The sequence below is a fragment of the Pollachius pollachius genome (genome assembly GCF_949987615.1).
Source record: "Pollachius pollachius genome assembly, chromosome: 2".
Classification (NCBI taxonomy): Eukaryota; Metazoa; Chordata; class Actinopteri; order Gadiformes; family Gadidae; genus Pollachius; species Pollachius pollachius.
Genome location: NC_136935.1, coordinates 14,644,070 through 14,669,069, shown reverse-complemented (window position 1 = coordinate 14,669,069; position 25,000 = coordinate 14,644,070). Strand labels below are relative to the sequence as shown.

Below are 25,000 nucleotides of genomic sequence, written 5' to 3'. Positions count from 1 at the left end.
CGAGAGAGGGTCAAAGGAGGACATTGAGAAATAAATCTCCTGTTTGGAGAAAATCCTTCCACTCCACTCGCTCTGTCTCTCTGTGTCTCCCTCTTCTCTCCCTCTCTCTCTCTCTGTCTTTCTCTCTCTCTCTCTCTGTCTCTCTTTCTCTCTGTCTGTCTCTCTGTCTCTCTCCCTGTATATACATCTTCATATATATGTTTCATCATGAATAGTTAATCATTAATTAATCATAGATTAACTGTTCATTTGCCTACCTTACCTGTCTAAATATGGATAGTTTAATAGCTTAAAGGAAATCAGTACTTTGTATATGGCACCGGATAATGCTGAAAATGGAGACCTCGGGATCAATACTGATAGTAAATTAGTGTGTGTGTGTGTGTGTGTGTGTGTGTGTGTGTGTGTGTGTGTGTGTGTGTGATTGTGTTGATGCCCGTTGGGTATAGATGAAGGCTATGTCGGGTCGATGTTCTCCCTGTACATCAAGTCGCACAACCTCAGTAGGAATGCATCAGTGTTCTGCAGAAGGCGGGCATACATGTAGAGGTGAGATACAGGTGTGTGTGTCTGTGTGCGTGCATGTGCGTGTGGTGTGTGCGTGCGTGTGTATGTGTCTCACCATTGACTCGGTGATCAGCAGTAGCAGTATGGCCTCCTCCACAACGTCTTGGGGACAGAAGCAGCTGCACAGGAAGCAGGAAGTAAGAGCAGGCGCAGCGCACATACACTCGACGTGCACACACACACACACACACACACACACCAACAGGCATTTCTAGATGAGATAGGGTGTCTTGTTTCACCAGTGGTTCGGTAACAAAACCTACAGCATCCATTCCCTGGTGTATCATCGCACAGCCCTCTCTCAGGTGACACACAAACCCTCTCACAGCCGCGCACAAACACACACACACACACACATGTACACACACTGACACACCTACACACGCACACACAAACACACACACGCACACACACATACCCACACACATCCACACTCATTTGCGTGACACCCTCTCTTGCCCTTATCTGAGGCAGCCTAAGTGGCGAGCACCCAGGGCATGTAACAGTGTTCAGCTCCTGTCATCTCTACATAGTGGGGGGCGGTTCTTCCTCCTCACGTCCTCATGGACACGTATCCTCCGCGATAATGTGGGTAGGATTAATCATGTAGCAGGAAATATGTGATATTCTTACAGGGTGTGTGTGTGTTTGTGTGTGTGCGTGTGTATGGTGGGGGAGATAGAGGTGGATGTACGTGCTTCTCTGTTCTCTCCGGCCTTTGAGCGGTTCAGTGGGCATTACTCCTGAACCCCACCAGGGGGGCCGGTCTGATGGTACCGACTGGTAATGAGCAAAGGGGTTCACGTCAATACCATCAAGAACAAGAACAACGAGAGGTGCCCGGGGTCATGGGGTCATGGAGGGGGCGGGGTTTCCGTACCCTTCGATGGGGTAGCGCTGCGGGGGTCTGGCCCGGGGGTACATTGCGTCCTTGGAGGCGGCAGCCCCCTCCCTGTGGAGCCAGGTGGGGGGCGGGGGCCCCAGGGGGGGCCAGTAGCTGTCCCCGCTCACCGAGCTCAGCAGCACCTGGGCCAGCTTCCTGGCTGCAGACTGGGAGACGCACACGCGACGCACACGCGCAACACAGACAAGCGCAACACAGAGACACAATGTACGCACAACAGACACATCAGATCTGGTATAGACATGGTATGCAGACGGCCTCTGTGTGTGTGTGTGTGTGTGTGTGTGTGTGTGTGTGTGTGTGTGCGCGTGTGTGTGTCCTCACCTTCCTGAATTGCTGAGAGCTGCGTGTCTCCACCACCCTCAGAACCCGACGCAGCTGGTGAGCACCCTGGGCGAGATGACTGACATACAACACAACACAATGTGACACGATGTGACACAACATAACGCAACATATCATAACACGATATAACACGCTACAACACAACAAATCATGACACGACATAACACGCTACAACACAACAAATCATAACATGATATAACACGCTACAACACAACAAATCATAACACGATATAACACGCTAAAACACAACAAATCATAACACATTAGAACACGCTACAACACAACAAATCCTAACACATTAGAACACAACACAACTTGATACATTGTACCAAGACATAACACAACAAAAGGTATCATAACACAATACACCACGGCACAACATAAAACAACGTAATGCAGTATTACTAATGACATGACCCAACACAAGACAACAAAACACAGCATAATGCAACACAATGTGGCTCAACATTACATAATACAAGGTGTGTGGTACATGGGGAAACAATAGTAAACAATATGCCAATGAGATGCCTGGTGGAATATGAGACCGTGGGTAAGAGAAGGGATCGGGACCATGTCACTCCATTGTGTCCTAGCATTAGTTCCGTTTGTTTCCAGAAATTCCAGCTACAGTGAATGGGAACCAAATTCTCTTTGAAAATCTCTCCTTGAAGCTATAGTTTCCGATCAAAATCGTGGCGTCAAAACTAATTTGGATACAAGATCTAATTAGAACAAATGGGAACCCCAGGTAGCGATTCATCCTTGAATAGTGTGTTAGACCTGGTTCTAAAGAGCAACAGCAGCCTCTAGGGGTTACAAATTGTATGTGTAAAAAACTGATATTTTGAATATCAAATGAAAAGGCACCTTAATGTATAAAGCTTACATAATTAAGCTTTTTTAAAGAACATTGTCATAATTATTACACTTAATTTAATATATATTAAAATAAAAAAACAAACTTTATTATTATTACCATAAAATACACCATAAATAATACCAAAACACCTCATATCAATCAATAATAAACTAAACAGATGACAAAAGTGATCATGTTGTGTAATATTTTGCCTGAAATCGAATCAGCTATCATTAGCTAATAGAGCTCTCCTATAGCAGCAAACAAGCCGATGTCTACCATGCTGTGTCTATTACTGTGTTAGTATAGTATTAGACTCACCCTCGCTGCAGCAGACACAGGTATCCACTCTGTAGCGCCGCCTGCAGGAAGAAGCCCAGCTCCACGTCCACAGGGGGGTGGTATGGGAGGCCCTTTGCTGTCTTTGAGTGGGTGCTCATCACCATCTGTCATGTATACATCCAGTGAGAGTCACTGCTCTCGTTGGCTGAAAGCGTGTTTTTGTCACACGCGGATATGAATCGTTCAAACAACTTATACGCTGCAGAAATATGTATCTGTGCATTGTCTGTGTGTCTGAGCCTACTTATATTCACTCGCTCCCTCCCTCACTTACTGACACACGCACCCATAAACACACACACACACACACACACACACACACACACACCTACATGCACACCCACACACACATGCTATCAGGTAGTAATTATCATGTTGTTGTCATGTTCAGCAGTAAATCCTTCTAGTAGTTAGCAACAGACTTTTGTTTCCCCTTGACCCTTTTGCCCTGTTGGAGAGGGGGAGGAGGAACACATTGATGAACACACACCTTATCCAGCTCCTGCATATAGGAGAGGGCTGTGTCGCAGGCCCTGAGGTAGCAGGTGAGGCTCTCCTCCTCTCTCTCGGACAGACGCACGCGGGACACGGACGACAGCGTCTGGTGGTCCAGGGATAGACCTGGGGCAGCCAGGCAGAGGGGAGTCTGTCTCTGTCTGTCTGTCTGCTGTGTGTTAGTAGGCAGGACTTGATGTGTCGGATTTGGACTGGTTTGGTTTTAGTCCCTGCTCAGAAGGTTAGCGCAGTTTATTTGCTGTGTGGATATAATGAAGACTTATAATGAAGAATGAAAGAAAGAAAGAAAGAAAGAAAGAAAGAAAGAAAGAAAGAAAGACAGACAGACATACAATCAAACTAACCCACTTTTTAAACCATGTGTAGTTTTGTGGAACTATTGCAGGTCTGATGTCACTTCCAGTCCTTATTGACACAGAATAAGTAGAGGGAGCGGAGGACCAGCGTGGGCTCAGGGACCCCGTGAGATAAGGACAGGGGCCCCCGGGCAGGTCCAGACAGCTGCCCCTGGGCAGGTCCAGACTTCAGAACTAACCACATAAGCAGACAGACTGCTGACATCCATTGACATCACCTCCCAGAAACTCTGACCCCCGACGATTTTCCCACAGCAGAATCTTCCACAAACAACACATATTTACACACACACACACACACACACACACACACACACACACACACACACACAAATGCATCCCGGACATTATGCGACCACAGGCATTCTGCTGTCACAGTGTTCACACTGGAAGGGCTCCCGAAGGATGTGCTCTCTGGCGTGGTCGCTATAAACTTCATCCAGCGAGGCTCAATACAGTTCATTTAGAAACAGCATGGTTCCTCATATTCCCTAAGCTGTTATGCTCAGATATACAGCAGGCCATTAGTGTGCACCGAGAACCACCAGACGAAGGGATAATGATGGCAATGATGAAGATTATGATAATGTTGATGAGGATAACGATGATTTCCATGAAACCCTAATTAACCAGTGTCTTCTGGGAATTATAGACGAGATGAAAGTCTGCAAATGGGTACTATCAATTCTGCAGAATCTGTAAATGCACTAAACAAATAGACACAGGCTGCATGTGCGTAACTACCCCTTGTATCTCAAAGGAGGAACGATAATATTTATAATTTGAAACCCCTGCCCCTGTTTTCTTTGACTCCCGCCAAACTCAGGGGAGTTTCAAGGTCTCCAAAATAGGCCAGAACAAATCCATTTTAAGAAAGGTCACCTCGTCTGATACCTTGATTAAATTCCACATGGTTACTTTCCTTCAACAAGTTAAAAACATCAATGCATCACACGCTCACATTCTGTTCCACAGATGAAGAGGACATGGCTACTGATATAAATGCACCATAAAAGGCTACCATAGCTACAAAACCAAAACAGACCACAAAACCCTGTTTCATGCTACTAGTGAACAAAATGAAACACACAAGAGGTCCAACCATTCCTCCACAGACCCATTCACTGTTCACCAGTCACCATAAAGATCACACATCTGATCCGTTGCTTACAACTAAGTTGTAACTAAGTACAGACTTAAAAAACAACTAAACCCAGGTTCTGGATACATAGTTACACAACAAATGGCCAATCAGGCAGACATTTTCCAGGAATCAGCCGGACATTTTCCAGGCTCATCCCATTTCTCCTGATTTGGTTTCATCAAGCTGCCGGCCAGCTTCCTCTCGTGGGCCACATAAAAGCCCGCTGTCATTTTCAGGCCTGTAATGACTCCTTTGGGACAGGCTCATTAAGGAAATGTCCAGTGGAAGCAACCTCTCTCCTGCAATATCTGTCTGGAGAGACAGAAGCTGCCAGCGCCTCTGTGTTGCCTCAGGCTATATCCCAGAGAACAGGCTGTCAGGTACCACTAGGAAGGCTCGCTGGTTTAAAAATACACACGCCTAGTGCCAGCATAGTTTTTTATCCAGGTTTTATAAGGTGTATTTTTGTGTGTGTGTGTGTGTGTGTGTGTGTGCCTTTGTGTTTGCATCCGCGTATAAAATATTACGATTATTTACATGCTTAAATGTCAACTAACTGCTTCAGAGCTCTGTTTCTTTATCACAAACAGAATATGGGTAGATGGGAAGTAACTGGAATTGAGCAACATCAAATGAGTCTACTGTCCCTTTGTCTTTCACCTGTGTTATGCCATTGGACTAGACTGAGCATTAGGTGTGCAAATTCTCAAACACAAGCTCATTAACGGTAAACACACCAAAAACGGTAAACACACCAACACTCGCATACGTTGTGTTGTGGCTTTTGCATTTATTTCGTGACTTTTGCATTTGAGATGTAGCATTTGCATTTGTGTTGGAGATTTTGAGTATTTGTCGTGGCTTTTTTTCATTTCTGTTTTCTGTTAATGTGCTTCTGTTTTTTCAAATTTGTTTTTTTTCTATATGCACTTCCTTCGACACATCTCGGCCACCGTAACATACAATGTGGCCACCGACACCAGGTTGGTTACATTCATGTTTCTGCTAATCTGGATAGCATGGGGTACCTTTGATGGCGAAAGCCTCGGCAAGCAGTCGCAGGTGGTAGACGGGCTGCTCAGACTGGGAGAGTTCCTCAATGCTGACCCGGGCACACATGCCCTGGGCGTCCCGGTACCGGCCGTGGACGTAGTGAACCTTGGCCATCAGCAGCAACGCCTCGTTCAAGTACCTGGGCTGGAGGGCCAAAAAGGAGGGAAGACAGGTTACGAATCAACAGGATTGAGGGATTAATGTTTATTTTGGTTAAAGCTCTTTTTCATTTTAATCTATCGTTATTATTTATTCATTTTCCGTGTCCATACTGGTCGATTAATTAGTTAATTCAGTTCTAGCCACAATGATAAGGTTAATTGTACGATAAGAAACACAAGAATTCATTCTGAATGTGATTAAACAAAACATTTATGCATTGATTTCTAAATATGTTATTCCATTGATGCTTGTAACCAGGAAGGGAAGAGGACCTTTTCCAAAGTGGAAGAAACATTCCACTGTGAGAGACCCTGGATGAGTGGTTAAGTAATAGTGATTCTATTTATCAAGAAAAGCCACCATGCGTAAAAAAAAGAGTCCAGGTGAAAACAGACGACTGTGTGTGACTGTGACTGACTGATAGTCTTCCACGGCTCAGGATGGTGTTCAGGTGTCCCTTTGCCCTGGACAACTTTTCCTGGTTCTGGTCCACCACAGGCGTGGAGCTCCGCAATAGGTCCATGTTATCCTGCAGGCCCTCCTCCAGCAGGGCCTCGGCCAATAGCAGCGTTCCATAGTCATCTAGGAGGTGGGATTTAGAAACAGGGATGGAAGAATTCAACATCTGTAGCAATATATCACTTCCCAATTCATAGAGGAGGTTCAATTTAGTTTCTAGTGGAAAAAGGGTCGACTTTATTTCACTTTTAATAAAGTTTGCCGATCTCATATATCTTCATAGGTCCATAAACCTATTTTAATGTTCTCATGCCGTGTTTTTTTTGGTTGTTATGAAAGGAATATCAATTTAGTTAAAGTGAACATTGGCTTGCAGCGCAGACTTCAATGAAGATGAATAATCAATGAATAGAATAGACAATATTAGCAATAGTTATAGGTCTATGTAGTTTACAACTATGGATGCAATAAGAGGACTGTGTGTTGAGAAAAATAGGCTGTTACCTCCACCATGTGTTACAACATGTTCAGTGACCATGGTGACTATAATAAAGATACCTGATTGTTATTAGTTAAATTAATTTATTCACAGGCTTAAGCCGTCAAAACCGACCTTTGTATGAAATCGTGGCTAAGTTAAATTCATAGATCAATAGGAACTTCATCACGTGTCCCTTGGGGGGGGGGGGGGGGGAGTTCAGTTGGTTGCAATCTGCAACCTCACCGCTAGGTGCTGCTACATTTCACACACTGAACCTTTAAACAGGGAAAGAAAGAAAGAAAGAAAGAAAGAAAGAAAGAAAGAAAGAAAGAAAGAAAGAAATATTATGAAATAAATGAGAAATCTACCTGAAATTAAATTAGAAATGTGTTGAATACAAGATATTTCTGAATGCTTTGGGGATAAACTCAGTCCAGTGATATATTGGCTACCCCATCGCGCTTGTGAATAATGTTATAAGTGTGATGTGTTAGCATTTTGAATGGAACAATTTAAAATCACCAAGTCAACAGAGCAATTTTTATGATGTTTATTTATGATTTTGACATGCAATAGGAGCGACTGTCTGAGGCCATGGACCGTCTGCCATGGTCTGAGGCATTCTTGTGTTGTCCTACGTGTAGTTTCTTTATCTCTCCATTAGATGTCCTCTTTATTCTCCTCAGTGCTTCCCTGTTATACCTCTACCTGTGTACATTGTCGTGTCCACCTTTGTGTTCCTGTGTCCATTTATGTAAGCCCTTCCTGTTTGTCCCTTGTCATATTTTCTGTTTATGCAACCTGGCATTCTGGTGTGTTTGCTTACTGTCCTTGCCTCTAAATCGTACTCTTCAGCTATGCCAGCTTTTTCTTTTGTTACTTTTTTTTTTATACCTGGTTCTACATCTTGGAACGATCAAACTGTATAGCTTACTTGTGGCCATTAAAACATAGCATCTTCGCATAGCATAGCATCTACCATCTTAATTGTCAAACAAATGTATTTTGAATTACCTATTCGTATATGCTCATGGATTAGTAATAACATGCCTAACTGAACCTACCTCCAGTTCTTCATGAGTTATGTGTTTATAGATTCTTGGAGTGAAGTGACAAGCCATAAAAAATCATGTGTATACATCTACTGTGAATTTTAGTCTTCCTGTTTGCCTTTGTGTGTGTGTGTGTGTGTGTGTGTGTGTGTGTGTGTGTGTGTGTGTGTGTGTGTGTGTGTGTGTGTGTGTGTGTGTGTGTGTGTGTGTGTTCTGAAGCCAAGTCTGGGACCACTGTTTACTGCTTTTATCATTATGACCAGGAACAGACTCAGCGACAGGCAGAGGTGATAAACAGCAGGAGGAATACATATTTTATAGGCCAAAATGTGCTTTTCAAGGGACTTTGGTTGTACAGTAAAATATAGTAGGCCTACAACTACTATTACAAACAGATAAACTGCGTTTCTGCATAGTTAAATATAAGGCCTACACTCTACACAACAACCACACAGACTAAAGACAAATTTTATTTGTATAAAAAACTATTCAGACATTTTTTAGACTTATTTTAAGAGTGCGGAAATTTTGAGAGGCGGATCTCATTTGGGAAGAAAATAGCCATATGACTCATCTAGGTCTATCTAAAGTACTGTGGGAATATTTATCCATCGCTAACTTTGTTTTGCGAATGTCCAAGGTAAAAAATCTCTCCATCCTAGCGGATCGTTATAACGTCTGCTGGACAACAGCTGAGCGACTACCTAACCTCCCTCACCTCAGCCCATGTTTACTCTGCCAAGGTGAGGACCGGAGACATGTGCTTTGACAACCAGCAGCGACATTGTGATAAGCCAAAGAGTTCCTGTTCAACGTAAGATCCCGTCAAAGTCAAAGACATCAGTGAATGTTGCGGTTAGTAAAAAACAACCTGCAAGGAAAGTCATGCTTGTGCATGTGTAATCCCTTATTTGTTTGGTAAGGGATACCATGTTGATATATCTAAGCCTCATACGGCAAAGACATAATGTATAATTGACAGAATCCTATAAGAGTACAAAGTTCAACTTCCCAACTACATAGCCAATTCGTCAGATAAGCAGTCCAATAAGTGCGGAGAAGTATGCCCCCCGGATCGAAACCACTCACCATCCTCGTGGATCCGGGCAGTCAGCAGCTGATCGATAAAACCGGGTATCTTGTCCCATTGGCACTCGGCTCGGTGCCGCTCGATCTCCGCTTCCAGCCGGTATTGCGAGAACGACACCCTTGAAGCCATACCAGATTTGTCCCGGTGGTGGCTGTAGTCCCCAGACACGATGGGAGTAACTGCCGACTACAAACACACGTAGATAAATATGTAATCTTAACACGCGAGAGAGTGTGTGTGTGTGTGTGTGTGTGTGTGTGTGTGTGTGTGTGTGTGTGTGTGTGTGTGTGTGTGCGCGTGTGTGTGTGTGATGGTGTGTAATTGTGTATCTGTCTGTCTGTCTGTGTGCGCTTGTGTGCGTGTGCGTGAGTGTGTGTGTGTGAGCAATAGGCTAGAGGTAATACAGTTCTTACATGAATGGTATTTCTGTCTCTGAGTCTGAATCAGTTTACCCTGTTCCCTTTTCCCTCACAATGCTTTTGAGACTAAGTGGTTCACAGGAGAAGGTGTTCAGGACAAGACATGACAGCTGTCACAAACGGAACAATAGCTGTATACATAGGCCTAGGTGTAGGCATTGCTAAAAAAATATTAATAATAATAATAATAATAATAATAATAATAATAATAATAATAATAATAATAATAATAGAATGTGAGGTCTATGTAAGTTTTACAACTATCCAGTCTACATATTTCATTTTACTTCCATTTATTATAAACCTTATACATTTCACTTCAAACCTACCGCTGCTAAATGAGTAAATGTACAAGCCTGTGTAGGCTGCAGGCTGCTGCTTTGCTTACAGCCAAGAGCCACTCCCTGTTAGGTTGGCTTACTGGTATCAAGTACAGATCATGATGCTGAACCCTCAATGTTGGAACCTATTTGATACAGTCTAGGTTGGAACTGGTGCTGTTGCCACTAACCCAATGTGACAACAATTCAAACAAAAATCCACAATGCGTTGTGAGGCCTCTTTGTGCTAGTATGGATATTTTGTCCTTATGGTTATCTTTTTTGTTCCATGATGACCAAGATGTTGAAGATAATAATTGGCTGGAACTAACAACTAATAATAGGGCATAGTTGTTATACATTGGACGCTGTTATAGTTGTATATTGGGAGTTCAGTTAGATGTAGGCCTACATATACACCAATCTGGGATCAGGCTGTTCAGAGAACCAATACAAAAGTGAGGACGATGTCCTTCATGGTAGATCCAGCCCCATGTTAATCTTTTTCCCTTTGACCCTTTAACAGGATCAATTACAAGGATTAAGACAATTGCCTGCAACATTCTGGAAATGTGGCGAAAGCAACAGAGCAGAATTGTGCCAAGCATGACATGCAACATCTAGTTTTTAAATGTGTAAATATGACTATTGATAGATCATGGTAAGGTTTTTCTTTTTATAACGTTTGACATTCAACCCCTTCACCTGTAGAGTTATTACAGCTAGGACTACTTTTTATAACGTACCAAACAATGTCCCAATTCAATTCCGAAATTGATTATACAACATACACATGTGATAATTGTATTATGGGGGTCATCACAATGGGATTACTCACTGGGGACTCGCCTAAGGGTAGGGTAGGATGTGACTCTAACTACTGTAATAATAGAGAAGAGAAACCTCAAGCCGTCTGAAAAGGGATTTGCCTGCTTCATTTTCTCTCTGGAAGTTTGTCATGGGTAGTCGGCCCTTCAGGACTAACAGAATCACACATACGTCCCTTCCCTGTGTGTGAAATGTATTTGTCAACCCTGTGCGACTTTGACAGTGCGTTGAGCCACGCCCACTACTGACGCGTAATTAAGCCAGCCAATGAGACCTCGCTGTCGTGTCCAACAGTTGAGCGGTTTCTACGGCGCGTCGCCAGGACCTAAAAGCCCCAGAACTCAACAATTTACAGGAAAATATCAAACCGTCAGGTGATAACACTTTTCTTATATGATTCTGTGCAGCAATTCGTTATTTAACTCATCGTCCGTATTAACTTATGTTAAAGAGTTAAAAGTTGGTTTAACATATTGCACTGTGTAATCCCATATGTTCAGCTAACGGTAGTTCACACGGTGGACTTCTCTTATTGGATGGCTTGCAGCGGTCCTCCATATGTAAACACTGGGACATAATCACCACCGCCTGGCATCAGACCTCTAATGCGTAATTTTAACTAGATTTTTAAGGTAACTGAGGTTTCTTAGCTAGAGAGGAGCCATCTTCACAAGTCAATCAAACTGTTGTATGTGCCGTATGTCATTCATTCCCGTAAGCAGTCAGCAGCGTGTCTGTCCTTGTGTTTGTCCATCAGAATGATGAGAAGAACGCGCTCTTCCAGGGGCATGGAGTTGAGTTGTGTCTTCATCATTCTCTCCAGCTGCTGCCTCCTGTGCGTCCGCTCTCACGGAGAGCCAGAGCACCAGGCACAGACTCCGGACCCTACTCACATTCAAGGTGGTCATGGTCATGGTCGTCTCGATAGAAACATGATCCAAGACAAAAAGTGAGGGAGAATTTCGTACATTTAAAACGTGTGTGTGTGTGTGTGTGTGTGTGTGTGTGAGAGAGAGAGAGAGAGAGAGAGAGAGAGAGAGAGAGAGAGAGAGATCGCGCCTGTTGATTGTTGGGTATGAATTGTGCATGCAGTGTCGTTCCTGGAACATTTGCAGGCGTGTGACTGTTAATCATTTACCGTCTGAATAGTTTGGTCGTCTACTCATGGCACCGCTTTGAAAGCTATCAGAAGGTTAACTTGAAATACGTGTGTGTTGATAGCAGACCGTAGACCAAGCTGACATAGCAGTTAACCCGGAGTTCGTTCTGTGGTGTGACATTGTGGCTTCCCAATGCTCATAGTGCTGGATAATAGTGAGCTGAGAAAATAAAGAATTCTCTCTTTCTCACTGTGTGTGTGTGTGTGTGTGTGTGTGTGTGTGTGTGTGTGTGTGTGTGTGTGTGTGCGCGCGTGCGTGCGCCTCTGTGTGTCTGAAAGCCACATTATGGAGCACCTGGAGGGGGTGATCGATAAGCCAGAGACAGAGATGTCTCCACAGGAGCTACAGCTGCACTATTTCAAGATGCACGACTACGATGGCAACAACCTGCTGGACGGGCTGGAACTAGCCACCGCCATCACACATGTGCACAAAGAGGTAGGCGTGTGCACGCGCCCCTGTGTCCTGGCTGCTGCGCAACGTGTTTGGGGGACTGTTGAACATACTACGGCATGCTAGAGCTGCCTCTAAGGAATAAGTATGGAAAATATCGTCAAGTGAATGTTAATCGTTCCAAATCGTAGAATCATACTGTTCAATATTTATAACTGGAAGTGATATACGTAGAAAGGGCTGAAGGATCATGGATGCACACATTTGGCACAAAGTATGGGTCCATACCATGGGGATGAGGTCTTTGTGCAATAAACTAGATATGCTTACGATACATGCCTGCCACCAGAGGGACAGCTCCTGTGTTGTAGTCTTTCATCAGGTTATAGTGTAAATATTGACTTTGTCACTGTGCCTTCCCAGAGATTTACAGAGGAGCAATTTGAAACATGTAGTGCAATTATTAACAGTAGACCCGTTATCTTTGCAGTTTTTAAGGCCCTCTTGCCCTTTAAATGTATCAGGAGAACTACACAGATGTGAATACTGGCATCCACCTTTTATTTAACAATGTTTTATATTTCAATTGATCTTTCTGTGTTTTAACTCTACATAGTGCCTTTCTTAAACCCCTCCCTCCCCCTTATTTTATTATTATTATTTTTATTTTTTTGCCAATCAGGAAAGAGGTGAGAACTCCGAACCAATGAAAGAAGAGGACCTGATAAATCTGATCGACGGCGTGCTGAGGGATGATGACAAGAACAACGACGGCTACATAGACTATATTGAGTTTGCCAAGTCACTCGAATAGAGCGGTCCCTAAGTAACCGACGACCCCAGACACCCTCTCTTCCTCTCTCGCTGTCTCTCTCTCTCTCTGTCAAACAACCACCGCCATGGCACCATGTCTATGGGATGAGCTGGAGGGAATACATTCCCAGAATTGAACTTTGCAATCCCAGTGCAGTCGATAGTCATAAACATCCCCTTCTTTATGATCCAGTTCTACAGACGGTCAATATGGAAGATGGAGCATTTAATTGTACCTGTGTGTTGCAAAGGCAATTTATCTGCTGCTGCTTGTGCATTTTCAAAGTACCATGTGGCCTTTTATTGAAATCTCTAATTTATTTTTCATGTCACCCTGGAGGCCTGAGCGTGATCAGAAGAATTGTGGCTACATGTTTAGGAAAATGGCTTTTGAGGTTGTTTTTTTCTTCTGTTTCTGCTCCAACATTGGCCTCCGCCACACAACCTTATTTTCAAACAGCCCCTCCCCATTCCCGGTTACTCTCATACTGTTACTAATGACTACCCCGCTTCCCTCCCTGTACGGGCACAAACCTCCACCGATGGAGCCCTGTGTTCCTCTCTGTCGTCTGCTTTGAGCCATCAGAGCAGAGCGGAGGCTCGGGACCAAGCTTTGCTCGAGTGACGTGAATGTAACGCATCATCACTGGTTCTGCTGCCTATGTTAACTCTTACACACTGGACGCGCCAGCCTCACACCCCGACCGCTGGGCCGCCAATCGCCTTGTTCCAGTGGCACATTCCGATTGTCTTCAGTTGGTTTGGGTTTTGTTTTGCTTGTTTCAAACGCAGGTTTACACCTCAACCACCAAAAAGAGATTAGTATCGATGGGAAAAAATAGTCTTGGTCCATTCTTATTTTTTCAAAAAAACAAAAGTATATGCTATAAATTTAATATTTTTGTCACTCAGTGTTAATGGTCTTTTTGAAGGCAGGTTATTTTGAATACAGGTCTATAAATGTAAATGTTTATGTTAGCAAAGAAGCAGCAGAATGTATTAAAATACATTTGAAATCAAAAGCACCTCTGTATTTTATTAATCCTTGAAAAAACATTTTAACAAAATACAATTCTAACCCATAGGATGTGGAAGCCGTAGACAATTCAAAGATAATGCATTTACTGTATATAAAAACGATATTAGGCATTAAGCCTATCACGCCTTTTACAATCAATCAAATAAATGAACTTGGGGTATAGATACTAACATTTTTCTATAACAAACCCAGAAAGTTTGGAAATTAGAAAGCAACATGCATGATTTGTGGTTGGTTAATGTGCATTACATTAACATCATAACTTCTTTTAATAGGCCTCTTAGTAAAAATAACATTTTCTTCACTAGTTTTAGTTCCAGTGAGAGGCAGAGTCAAGACATGACATGGAGGCCAGGGAGAACACAGGTGTGCCCAGGTTAGCGGGCGGGCCCCCTATGGTCCTGAGGGGCCCGTACCATTCCTCGTGCTGGCGAGGGGGGGCCGGGGGCTGGGGCTGCACCCCAGCAGGGCAGGGACACTGGCCGGGGACGGCGCCTGGGTGGTGCGCATAACCACCAGAGGGCAGCATAGAGCTGAACCGGTGGATGTGCGGCAGGGACTGGGGGTAGAACTGCCGGCTGATACCTGAAGCAGGCATGCACATGCTGCTGAGCAGGGCCCCGGGTCCCGGCAGGACACCCACCGGCAGCCCCTTCTTGGACGCTCGCTCCTGCTTTCGTTGTTTGGCTCGTCTGTTCTGAAACCAAACCTGCTTAGGGATTTTCCACGAAAGTAAAGGAAAATTCATGTTTACAGCTATGAATAAATGTTAAAGATGATTTCTACAAATGGCCATCTTCACCAACCACTTTTTTATTGTTGACAACTAGTATTTGCCCACAAACTCACAAACTAAAAGTACCTGAGATTGCACCAACTACTCGATTAACCACCATATCTCCAAAACCCATGCCACCCTCTAACCCAATAAGTCAATATATGCCAAAGTCCCTGACCTGACATGTTAGCAGAGCGGCCCATCATGATATGTTTATGTATAACATGTCCCTGGCCCACCTGAATGCGGGCCTCGTTAAGCTTGGTGAGGCGGGCCAGATCCTCCCGGCAGTAGATGTCGGGGTAGTGGTTCTGAGCAAACGCCACCTCCAGCTGCTCCAGCTGCTTGTGGCTGAAGCTGGTGCGGTGGCGGCGCCGTGCCGGGGACAGGAAGTCCCGCCCCCGGCGCCCAAATCCCATACCACCGCGAACCTCTCCGATATCTAAGGAGGACAAAGGGAAGAGAGTCAGGGGTGGTTGTGGGTGGTCGTGACCAGATGCCATAGTCTTCACTTGTACACACACACACACAACACACACACACACACACACACACACACACACACACACACACACACACACACACACACACACACACACACACACACACACACACACACACACATACACACACACACACACACACGTATTGTGGGAACTAAACTCTCTCCTGGCTCCTATTTCTTAGGCCTGTACGGTCTACCTCAGTGTTTCCCAGCTCGACCCCATAGACACGAACATAGGTGGTCTTAACTCTTAAACCTGATTCACTGTCACAATCAACTTTCACTGATGGTGGTGTTCAGAAAAGGGGGATACACCTTGTGTGGTTCCCAGTCCCACCTGGCAACCCGAGACGCCAAAGGCCTTCAGCTGTCAGAGAAGCGGCCAAGTGGACACTGGAGGGGGATCTGAGGCAGATTAGTGCCACAATAGCCAAAACACAGACTCATTTATCAGATTGGTCCATGGAGAGAGGGCAGTGCAGCCACATTACTGTGGTTGGAGGGAACAGACGGCCCATTGAAAATGGCCTGTTTCAACTAATAACTCAACATATAATGTAATTTGAGGTGTTGAATTTGCGACACTCGAACATAGAGTATGTTTGGATTCCTTTTACACGTTAACTAGTGAATATTCACATCACAGGCTATCCCTTAAGACAAAGGGTATCAAAAGAATTAAGCCCTCTTCCATCAGCGGGTCATCTGTTGCTTACAGGTGGATTAGACTCCTGCATTAACCCCTACAGAACCATCCATCCATAGAACCAGCCGACAACAGAGACACACGCCATGTCCATGGAACAGAGTGGACTCACCCGCAGTAGAGCTCACCGTGGCCAGGTCCGAGTACACGTCTCCACACTCCGGATGGCTTCTTGAGACCATGCTGCCTCCGGTTGGCTTCAGCACCTGGGCCATGTCTGGACTCTGGAGCTCTTCTCTCTGCTCAGGACGATCCACACTGCTGCCTTCAACGCTCCAATGGGGGCCAGGTGGGGGCTTTTCTTCTTCACGGCTGTGACATCACATGCCAACACCATTTCCCCCACCCCATCCAACAGGTAACTTCACCTATAGGTAATGTGTGTGTGTGTGTGTGTGTGTGTGTGTGTGTGTGTGTTTGTGTGCATGTGCGTTTAAGTTCCATCACTTCTAAACATTGTCCCTTACTCTGAATTGTAGTGCAACAATTCAGAAAAAACTAACAAATCATCATCAATAACAAATGTATTAACTGCAATTAAACTATACTAAATACCGGACAATGTGATACCCGCTGTATTGTCTAATAGGCTGTAGGTCAGGCCTATTCAACTAGCGGCCCGTGGGCCAAATACGGCCCCTCTTAATTTTTTTCTGGCCCGCAAGAGGTTGCATGCAAAAAATATTTTTTTTCTCGCTTTTCTCATATGAATGCTATCAGAACAAGGCCACGTTGCTCCATGACCTATGAGAAGCTGCATGAGCGTCTTGCCAAACTAGGCAAACAAGGCAGTGCAATCTCTCTCACTGACTCACTGAAAATGTCTCATATGTACAGTAGTTCTGTTTAATGATGATTCAAACAACATTGTTGAATTTTAAATACGTGTCCAAAATATGTGAGAACAAAATCTTTTATAATGATACGATTAAAAGAAGGAAGGAATGAGTAGTACTATATATATTAAGTTAACACTACTTTAAGTACGATTTATTTGTAGCGTTTCAGACGTAGTTTTACTCTGTGTGGCCCATGAACCCCCAGTGGTTTTCCTTTTCGGCTCACTTGTTAAGGAGGTTGAATAGCCCTGCTGTAGGTAATAGATAAATTAGATTGTGTGGGGTGCAGTTGACTGTACAGCCACCGGGGAGCAGTATAAACCATTCTGTACCGTCACACATACTTCAAACCTGGACTGCATTCTGAGAACGGCAGAGTTGCCCCTGTGCCGACCCAGGCTCGCGTCCTCATGTGTCCTCCATTGTGAAACTCAGAGTGCAAGCCAGGTCTCCTGCAAATACCCACCTTATTTTATATGGTCTCACTGCTGCAATATAACCCTGTTGAACTTGCTTGGTGAGTCATTTGCTATACTCAAGTGAAAGTTTTTCCCTCTTTTCCCTTCAGAAAAGAGACCTTTGGCGAAAGTAAAAGGCCTTAAAATATTTTACTCAACAGAAAGTATTTAAGTATGTGATATATACAATATATTTAAGCATGGAAGGTAAAAGGCCTACTTATTCATCAGCTTTACTTTTGACCCTCGAAGCATTAACCAGTTTGTAGCTATACAGCTTTAAATGTGCCACTTAAGTGGACCTGGTGGTTTCCTAGTATTTATCAGTATGTCATACAGAATCATTTATCATTTAAAAAACTGAGAATAACAGCATGAAATAATATTTTTGTAAAACGAATACTCATAGACCTTTTCATACTAAAAGTCCTACAGTTAGGACCATTAAAGTAAAATATTGCTTCAGAATGTGTAGGAGTAGACGTTGGCCTGTCAAACAATTGGATTCAGAGTACCCCAACATTTATATTTTCAGTCTGCATGCCTTTTATCTTCAGCATAGCAAACGATCCAAAGACGGTTGCAATGGTTGCCAACGGAATTCCCTGACTGTTGGAGACGGACGGTCATCCACTAGGCTCTGACCCAAACGGTGACCCGGACCCCAATCAGCGGTGAGTCAGCAGCAGCATGGACTGGACTGGAAGGCCTTCACTGCCCTTCTCAGCTGCTCCCCTGAGCCGGCTGCTGCCGGCAATGACACAGGCTGGCAAGACACATCCAAATGGGTGAACAGTTAATTGTTTATGTGTGTGTGTGTGTGTGTGTGTGTGTGTGTGTGTGTGTGTGTGTGTGTGTGTGTGTGTGTGTGTGTGTGTGTGTGTGTGTGTGTGTGTGTGTGTGTGCGTGCTTGTTGCTGCAGGTAATCTTCTACAGGATGGACATAGAGATGTTCTAGACATGACTTGAAGTGTAGTTATTTTGTAGAACCAAATGTGATGGCAAAACCAACTAAATGATGTAACCCTGAGGGGCAATAGCGCCCTGTCAGTGTATGTCCTCTAAAAGTGCTTGTATTTGCCACTGACTGGCTCAGGTTGTCATTGTAAGTGTCTGAGAGCAGTATGGAAAGGATCCCTACAGAGTAAACCTTGTGTTTCACCCTATGCATGATCCGGTCTGTTTGTTAATGCGTCCAACCAAGTCTCGCTCAAGGCCAAGTATCACTCTGAAATCTCTTGAGAGTGAGTTGTTTCTGGGAGAAGATGGTGGAAAATCCAAACGATTTGGGTGAAGGAGGGTTCAGACAATATTCCAGGGACATTTACTGCAATAGCTCAACTCTTCAGAGGGAGAAATTTCAGAACGAGAATTCTCCTTGAGCAAGACTTGGTTAGACACAATAACAAACAGACCACATCAAGCAAAAGGTAAACACTTTAAAAAGGTTTTATTCCTCTGTCGTGATTCTTTCCATACTGTTCCATTAAGACTTATAATAACAAATCTGAGCCTGTTATTGGTAAAAACAAGCACGTTAAGAGGATTGACCATAAGGGTTGCATTGAACCTAGGCTGCTACAGCTCGAGTGCTCTCTGTCAATAGTACAATTGTTGTCCATATTAGTCACTCAGACCCAAAATGATGAAAACTAAAGATGGTCCAGGTTTGGAAAAACCTGAAGTTATACTTCAAAGCGCTGAAAATGCAGAAAAGCCTCGAAGTTCTTCAAACTAAAAGTCTCAAAGGAAGTCAATCAAAAAGGTATTCCAATAAACCACAATTCATTTTTAAATCAAGTTCTCCTGTTCTCAGATTTCAGTTGAGAAGGGGCATATATAACCAAACCAAGAGATTACAGATCATCCTCTGGTTCAGACTGTCACTAACTTAGGCTCTCCCTGTTTAAAAGGCCCGTCCTGCTGCATGTAGGCAGATGGCCACTAGAGGTCTCAGAATCCTGGTCTTCTCTAAAATGAGAAAGACCAAGAGAAACAACGACCAAGATATTGCTCAATCTCCTCTTTAATTGGACGTCCACACATCTGGACGAGGATATTTTTTGGTTGTGTATCTGTAACATTGTGTTCTACTTCCCTTCTGTTCTACAGCTTACATTGTAACTCCATTATGCATCAACACCAACTATATTTGACCAAAACTGAATTTCAAGTAACCACTAACTTCATTCAAATGTGTGCGTGTGTGTGTGTGTGTGTGTGTGTGTATCTGTGTGTGTGTGTGTGTGTGTGTGTGTGTGTCTGTGTGTGTGTGTGTGTGTGTGTGTGTGTGTGTGTGTGTGTGAATGTGGTACACATCTCCTAGTTCCAGAAAATAATATTTATTTAAGATCAAAATGAACACACCAATGATTCCTCCCCCCACCTACTCCCCACCCATGATTGTAATCATGCATCACAGACAGAAGAAATCTCTCTGTCTTTGCTCTCAATGCAAAGTATGCAATCATTTGATTCACGTTGTCATGTTGGCTGCGGAGGCCAAACTCCAGGGAGCTACAGACTTCCCAGCCCCGCCTGCCAAGTCCTCCACGCATCCCAGATTCACATCCCATGATCGCTGTCTCAAACACCAACACCCTCCGCCAGGAACACCCCCCCCCCCCCCCTCACCACAACCACCACCCTCCTCCTCCTCCTCCCCACCTCAAACCACCACCACGGCTTCTGCTCTTACCCTCTACCTCACCCCCCCTACCCCAGTGTGGCTGTTGTCCAGTCCGTCTCTTGGCTAGTGTCTGCTTTTCTTTCTCTCTCCATGTTGTGTGTGTGTGTGTGTGTGTGTCTTTCTTTCTTTCTTTCTTTCTTTCTCTGTCTCTCTCCTTTTCCCTTCCCTGGGGAGTCTGTCTGCATGCGCATGGCTGTCTTACTGTAGAGATCGAACATAATAGAGTCTATCATAATAAAGTGGTGTTAATATATTTAATATATAATTATATAATATGTATCATATTTTAATGTGAATTGATTGTATTTCTCTGCATGCAAGAGTATGATTCGAAGGACACATGGTGCTCAAAGTTTGTTGTGCTATGGCTGTTACACAATCCCAGCATGCATCTGTCTTGTCTGAATGAAAAAGAAAAACATATTTCGGTGCCACTGCGGAAGAAAATTTACTTAATCTTCGTTATAGGCCTTGACAACTTAACATGTTTATAGCATTAACTAGAAACGAGATACCAGAAAAATTATAAAAATGTTGCATTGTTTTTTAAGTTGAAAGAGTTGACCAACAGTTATTTTTTAGCTTCAACAGAATAGGTAGTCTCAACATGGGATAGGCCTACAGTACAAAGTCAATGTAGGCCTACAGGCTAAATATTTTACACATTTCTCATACATGAGGTCCTGGATATCTTTCCACTCATCCAAGAGGACTGTCTGCCCTCACCACAGATCTCAGGAAAACCAGATACTAAATCGCCCAAGTGAACGAAAACTAAGCTATTATATTTTCTCATGTTTTATTTTATTATTTTTCCGTTAAACAGTGAGCTGTGCTGGGAAGTCGGGCAAGCAGGAAAGCTGATACTGGCACTATTTATTTTGAATGACTTTGGCTTTTGGGCTTTTCTGCCAAAGTCAGAGTGTAAACAAATACTAGTGGATCTGGTCACGTGACACCTTATAGAGAAGACTTCAAAGGGTCATCTCTATTATACCGATTTGCAGCAGTAATATTTAGAACAGCATGTTCAGAGAAGCAAACAGTTAAACTGCTTAGCCAACCCCAAAAAGAATGATTTGTTCCAGAAACATTGATCCTCTGCCTTTCACTTTGATGAGAAACTTTTGGGGATTTGCGGTTCCACAATGCAATGATGTACAAGCTTCAGAATTCCGACTTTTTAACCACAGGGATTGTTTCCAATTGGGAAAGGACAGTTGTGGATTACTCCAGAGCAGTAGAGCTTTGCCATGCTGTTGATCTTGTTGTGTGTGGTGTGTGAGTGTACACGGCTATCTAGGGATTCATGCTTTCGCAGGCTGGTCACGATTCTTAAAGCACTGATACGCACACTTTGACCTCCACCTGAGAGAGTTACTTTGGTGATTCTAGAAGTAGAAGTACCGCCACTTGGGTAAACCTGGCCGTATGGGCTATAATGCTTAGTAGTCCATTATTTTTGTCTCCATCTTTGTCCAGGACACCCCCCCCCCCCCCCCCTCGACACACACACACACACACAGTTACACAACCACACACTACTCATATTTAAAGCGCAGCCATGTGTGGTGTACCTTGCACAAATATACATAACAGCAAGTGCGCAAGCACACACACACACACACACAAACACACATATACACAGACACACACACACATCACTTCCATGTACTGTCTTCGCCTACAAGTCAGCATGCGAGTCATACCGCACTGGCGGCCCTGTGTCAGATGATATGACATGCAGGCGCGTACGTGCACGCCCTTCACCCACACACACACACACAAACGGATCCGAGTGTCGGCGTGGTGTCGTCAAGTACAGAGAAAATGCTCTCCCCTCTCCCCTTCTCTACCGCTCCACACAATCCCCCCCTAATTTCCCGGGACTGAACTGGGAATGACCTGGCTGGCAGACAGTCAGCCCCAATGGAAGGAATGTAATCTAACCCCACTAACACCACCCCCACCCTACCCACATACACACACACACACACACACACGCACATGCATGCACACCCACACCCACACTCACACACACACACACACATACACAACACACACAAAGATACGAACTCACACCGGCGGCCTGCCGGCCACCGGTTGTGTGTGTGTGTGTGTGTGTGTGTGTGTGTGTGTGTGTGTGTGCGAGTGAGTGTGTGTGTGTGTGTGTGTGTGTGTGTGTGCGAGTGTGTGTGAGAGCGAGAGCGATCGAGAGAGAGGGATAGGGGAGCATGGCTCTACGTCGTGTGCATCTCAGCGGAGTCTGCCACGTGTTTATTGTCATAAAGAGGATGCCTCTCTCCTCTCTCCTGGGCTTCCTGTGTTCCCTTCTGCTTTCCCTCACAACGCTCCCCCCTCTCTCCGCTCCATCGCAACGCTGAGGGACGCCAGGGAATCCAAACCATAATAATAACAATAGTAATTGCTGTAATAATAGTAGTATTGTAGGGCTCAACAAGGTACATAGTTTCGGAATGAGTAAAGGCTAAACCAGTAATAACCATTCCATTATTGGTCTCTTGTGTGCGGTGGGTGTGTTAGTGTATGTGTGCGTGTACAAGAGAGAGTGTATGCAAGCGTGTTTGTGGTGTGTGTGCGTGCTCGCATGTGTTTGGTGATAGGTGTGTGCGTGAGCGAGAGTGTATGTGGTCTTTATGTGTACGGTGTGTGTGTGTGTGTGTGTGTGTGTGTGTGTGTGTGTGTGTGTGTGTGTGTACTCCCATTTGGCAATCATACGTGTGACAGGGGTGTACCATTGTGCCTATCAAGACTCATCTCCCCCCCCCCCCCCCACATCCTTGACTGTGAACTAAACGTCAACACCAAACAGGATGATGACGACGATTTTCGGAAGAAAGCAGCCCTTACCGACTCGCTTCCCGTAGCGACGCCCACACCATGTGTGGGTTTAATTGCAGCTATTGGAATGTGATTGGGTGGAAAAACACACTTGGAGAGAACGCATGAGTAAGAGGAAAGCAGAGGTGCTGAGGCTGGGGCGGCTCACTATGGAGCAGGCGTGTGACTGCATGCCCAGAACCACCAACATGGGCGACCGTGGTGCCGCTGTCGGTCAGGGGCCGGTCATGTGTGGTGGGGAGGGGGTGGGGGGGGGGAGGGGGGGGGGGGGGGGGGGGGGGGGGGGGGTTGAGGCAGGCGGGGAGGCTAATGGTGGGGTACGGTGGTGGTGGTGGGGATGTTCAAGGTTTAGCTGTTGGCCCCGGCAGGCCTGGTTGCCTCGCTGGGGCTGGCTGTCTGCGTGCCTTTCCCCCCGTCCAGACTCCATGGTGGTGTCCTCTTTCCAGCCCTCAGCCCTCCCTCCCTACCACCTCCATCCCTCAGCCGTGGTCTGGCCGGCTCCCTGGGAGGCCGCCCTGTGGCCCTCATCGTCCAGCCGGTCAGAGTGTGACACCCAGTCGGACCGGGGTGGGGACTGGGGGGAAAAGGAGCAGGCAGGGGGGGAGGGAGGAAGCGATAGAGTTTCCCCTCTCTCTCTCTCTGTCTCTCTCTCTCTCCCTCTGTCTCTCTCTCTCTCTCTCTCTCTTCTCTCTCTCTGTCTCTCTCTGTCTCTCTCTCTCTCTCTCTCTCTCTCTCTCTCTCCTCTCTCTCTCTCTCATCACTCACCTTTAATGTGTTGGGTGAGGCGTGAACCATCCTCAGCCACAGGTCTGGTCTAGTCAGGGGGTGAGTGGGAGGGTGGGGGGGGGGATCTGGACACCTGCTGTGCAGATAACTCTGGAGTAACTATGGTGACGACGTGTCTTCCTGGGTAGGAGTGCTGAGCTTCTAGGAATCTGTTAATAATCCTGGAATACCCCTCGTACACACACACACACACACACAACACACAGAGACACATGCACAAACACGTGCAGATACACACACAAACACACACACACACACACAACCCTTCCTTCCCTCTCCAAACCCCATCCAACCACCTTTACATAAATCTGGTTTTCCTCAACATGATATATTTCTCACACGCCTCATTTAAAAGAGTACACACTCACAGACACAAAGACACACAGGAAACACAACATACACACTTAACATAACATGTATTCATTTACACAACAATCGAAGAGGGCTCACCGCTCGCTGTTAACCCCTCAAAACAACGCATGTGCACTATACTTGCAATTAGGGCTTATAGTATGCACTCTGTGACCTGTGGATGCATATAGACTTTCACCACCCTTACAGTGCACATTATGGTCTGTGTGCTGTACGGACACAGTTGGCTCTATCACCAGGTAAACAAGCATGGCTGTGGACCATGGATGTTATTTTCAACACACCTAGCCATGCATAAGTCATTGTTTTATTGTTGTTTATTTAGGTTATTTACATGTTGATTATGACTTCATTTCTGAACCACTTGGGAATGTTATTTCAACGTACCCGGTGCCTTTTCCAAGATGGCTGAATTGTGATTGGTCGAAAACAACCACTACCATCTCGGAGGTGGGTGTGAGATATGGATGTGGGCCTTATCAGCAGTAGGACCAGAGAAGGGTGTGTGGGGGGGCTTCCAAGACTCCTGCACTCTATTAACAGATGTCTACATGAATCAAAAGGCGCCACTGCTTTCCTACTGGGTCTGAAAGGAAATGACAACACACTGATTTCCTTATACCAGTTATATTATTTCGGACATTCTCAATGAGGCATCCAAACACGCATGAAGACACAACACAACAGACACACACACACC

General features: G+C 44.9%; 3 protein-coding genes across 5 annotated transcripts in view; 1 reads left to right on the top strand and 2 right to left on the bottom strand.

The window, feature by feature from the left end:
• Positions 1 to 9,509, bottom strand: part of ttc7a (tetratricopeptide repeat domain 7A) — a 197,803-nt gene extending 188,294 nt beyond the window's left edge. For 2 of the 3 annotated variants that reach the window (XR_013811576.1, XM_079729446.1), the window contains exons 1-8: positions 9,333 to 9,490; positions 6,670 to 6,833; positions 6,065 to 6,233; positions 3,511 to 3,641; positions 3,000 to 3,124; positions 1,796 to 1,874; positions 1,448 to 1,617; positions 623 to 686 (exon numbers count right to left, since the gene is read on the bottom strand). Coding sequence is in view for 2 of the 3 variants with exons in the window: in XM_079729446.1 (XP_079585572.1) it covers positions 623 to 686; positions 1,448 to 1,617; positions 1,796 to 1,874; positions 3,000 to 3,124; positions 3,511 to 3,641; positions 6,065 to 6,233; positions 6,670 to 6,833; positions 9,333 to 9,462 (1,032 nt within the window). In the remaining variant the exon portion in view is untranslated. Of the gene's footprint in view, positions 1 to 622; positions 687 to 1,447; positions 1,618 to 1,795; positions 1,875 to 2,999; positions 3,125 to 3,510; positions 3,642 to 6,064; positions 6,234 to 6,669; positions 6,834 to 9,332 lie in introns of all 3 variants that reach the window. The other variant, XM_079729447.1, reaches the window with a different exon arrangement.
• Positions 9,510 to 11,167: 1,658 nt separating this feature from the next.
• mcfd2 (multiple coagulation factor deficiency 2, ER cargo receptor complex subunit) lies at positions 11,168 to 14,247 on the top strand (the record flags this gene model as incomplete). The annotated part of the gene is made up of 4 exons (XM_079728760.1): positions 11,168 to 11,274; positions 11,658 to 11,849; positions 12,339 to 12,498; positions 13,136 to 14,247. The coding sequence occupies 4 exons, from the start codon at positions 11,168 to 11,170 to the stop codon at positions 13,265 to 13,267; spliced, it is 591 nt and encodes a 196-aa protein (XP_079584886.1). The 3' UTR covers positions 13,268 to 14,247.
• A 368-nt stretch (positions 14,248 to 14,615) lies between these two features.
• On the bottom strand, positions 14,616 to 16,509 carry prop1 (PROP paired-like homeobox 1; the record flags this gene model as incomplete). The annotated part of the gene is made up of 3 exons (XM_079730426.1): positions 14,616 to 15,014; positions 15,323 to 15,525; positions 16,407 to 16,509. 3 exons carry the CDS (start codon positions 16,507 to 16,509, stop codon positions 14,616 to 14,618), a joined length of 705 nt encoding a protein of 234 aa, XP_079586552.1.
• Positions 16,510 to 25,000: the final 8,491 nt, after the last annotated feature.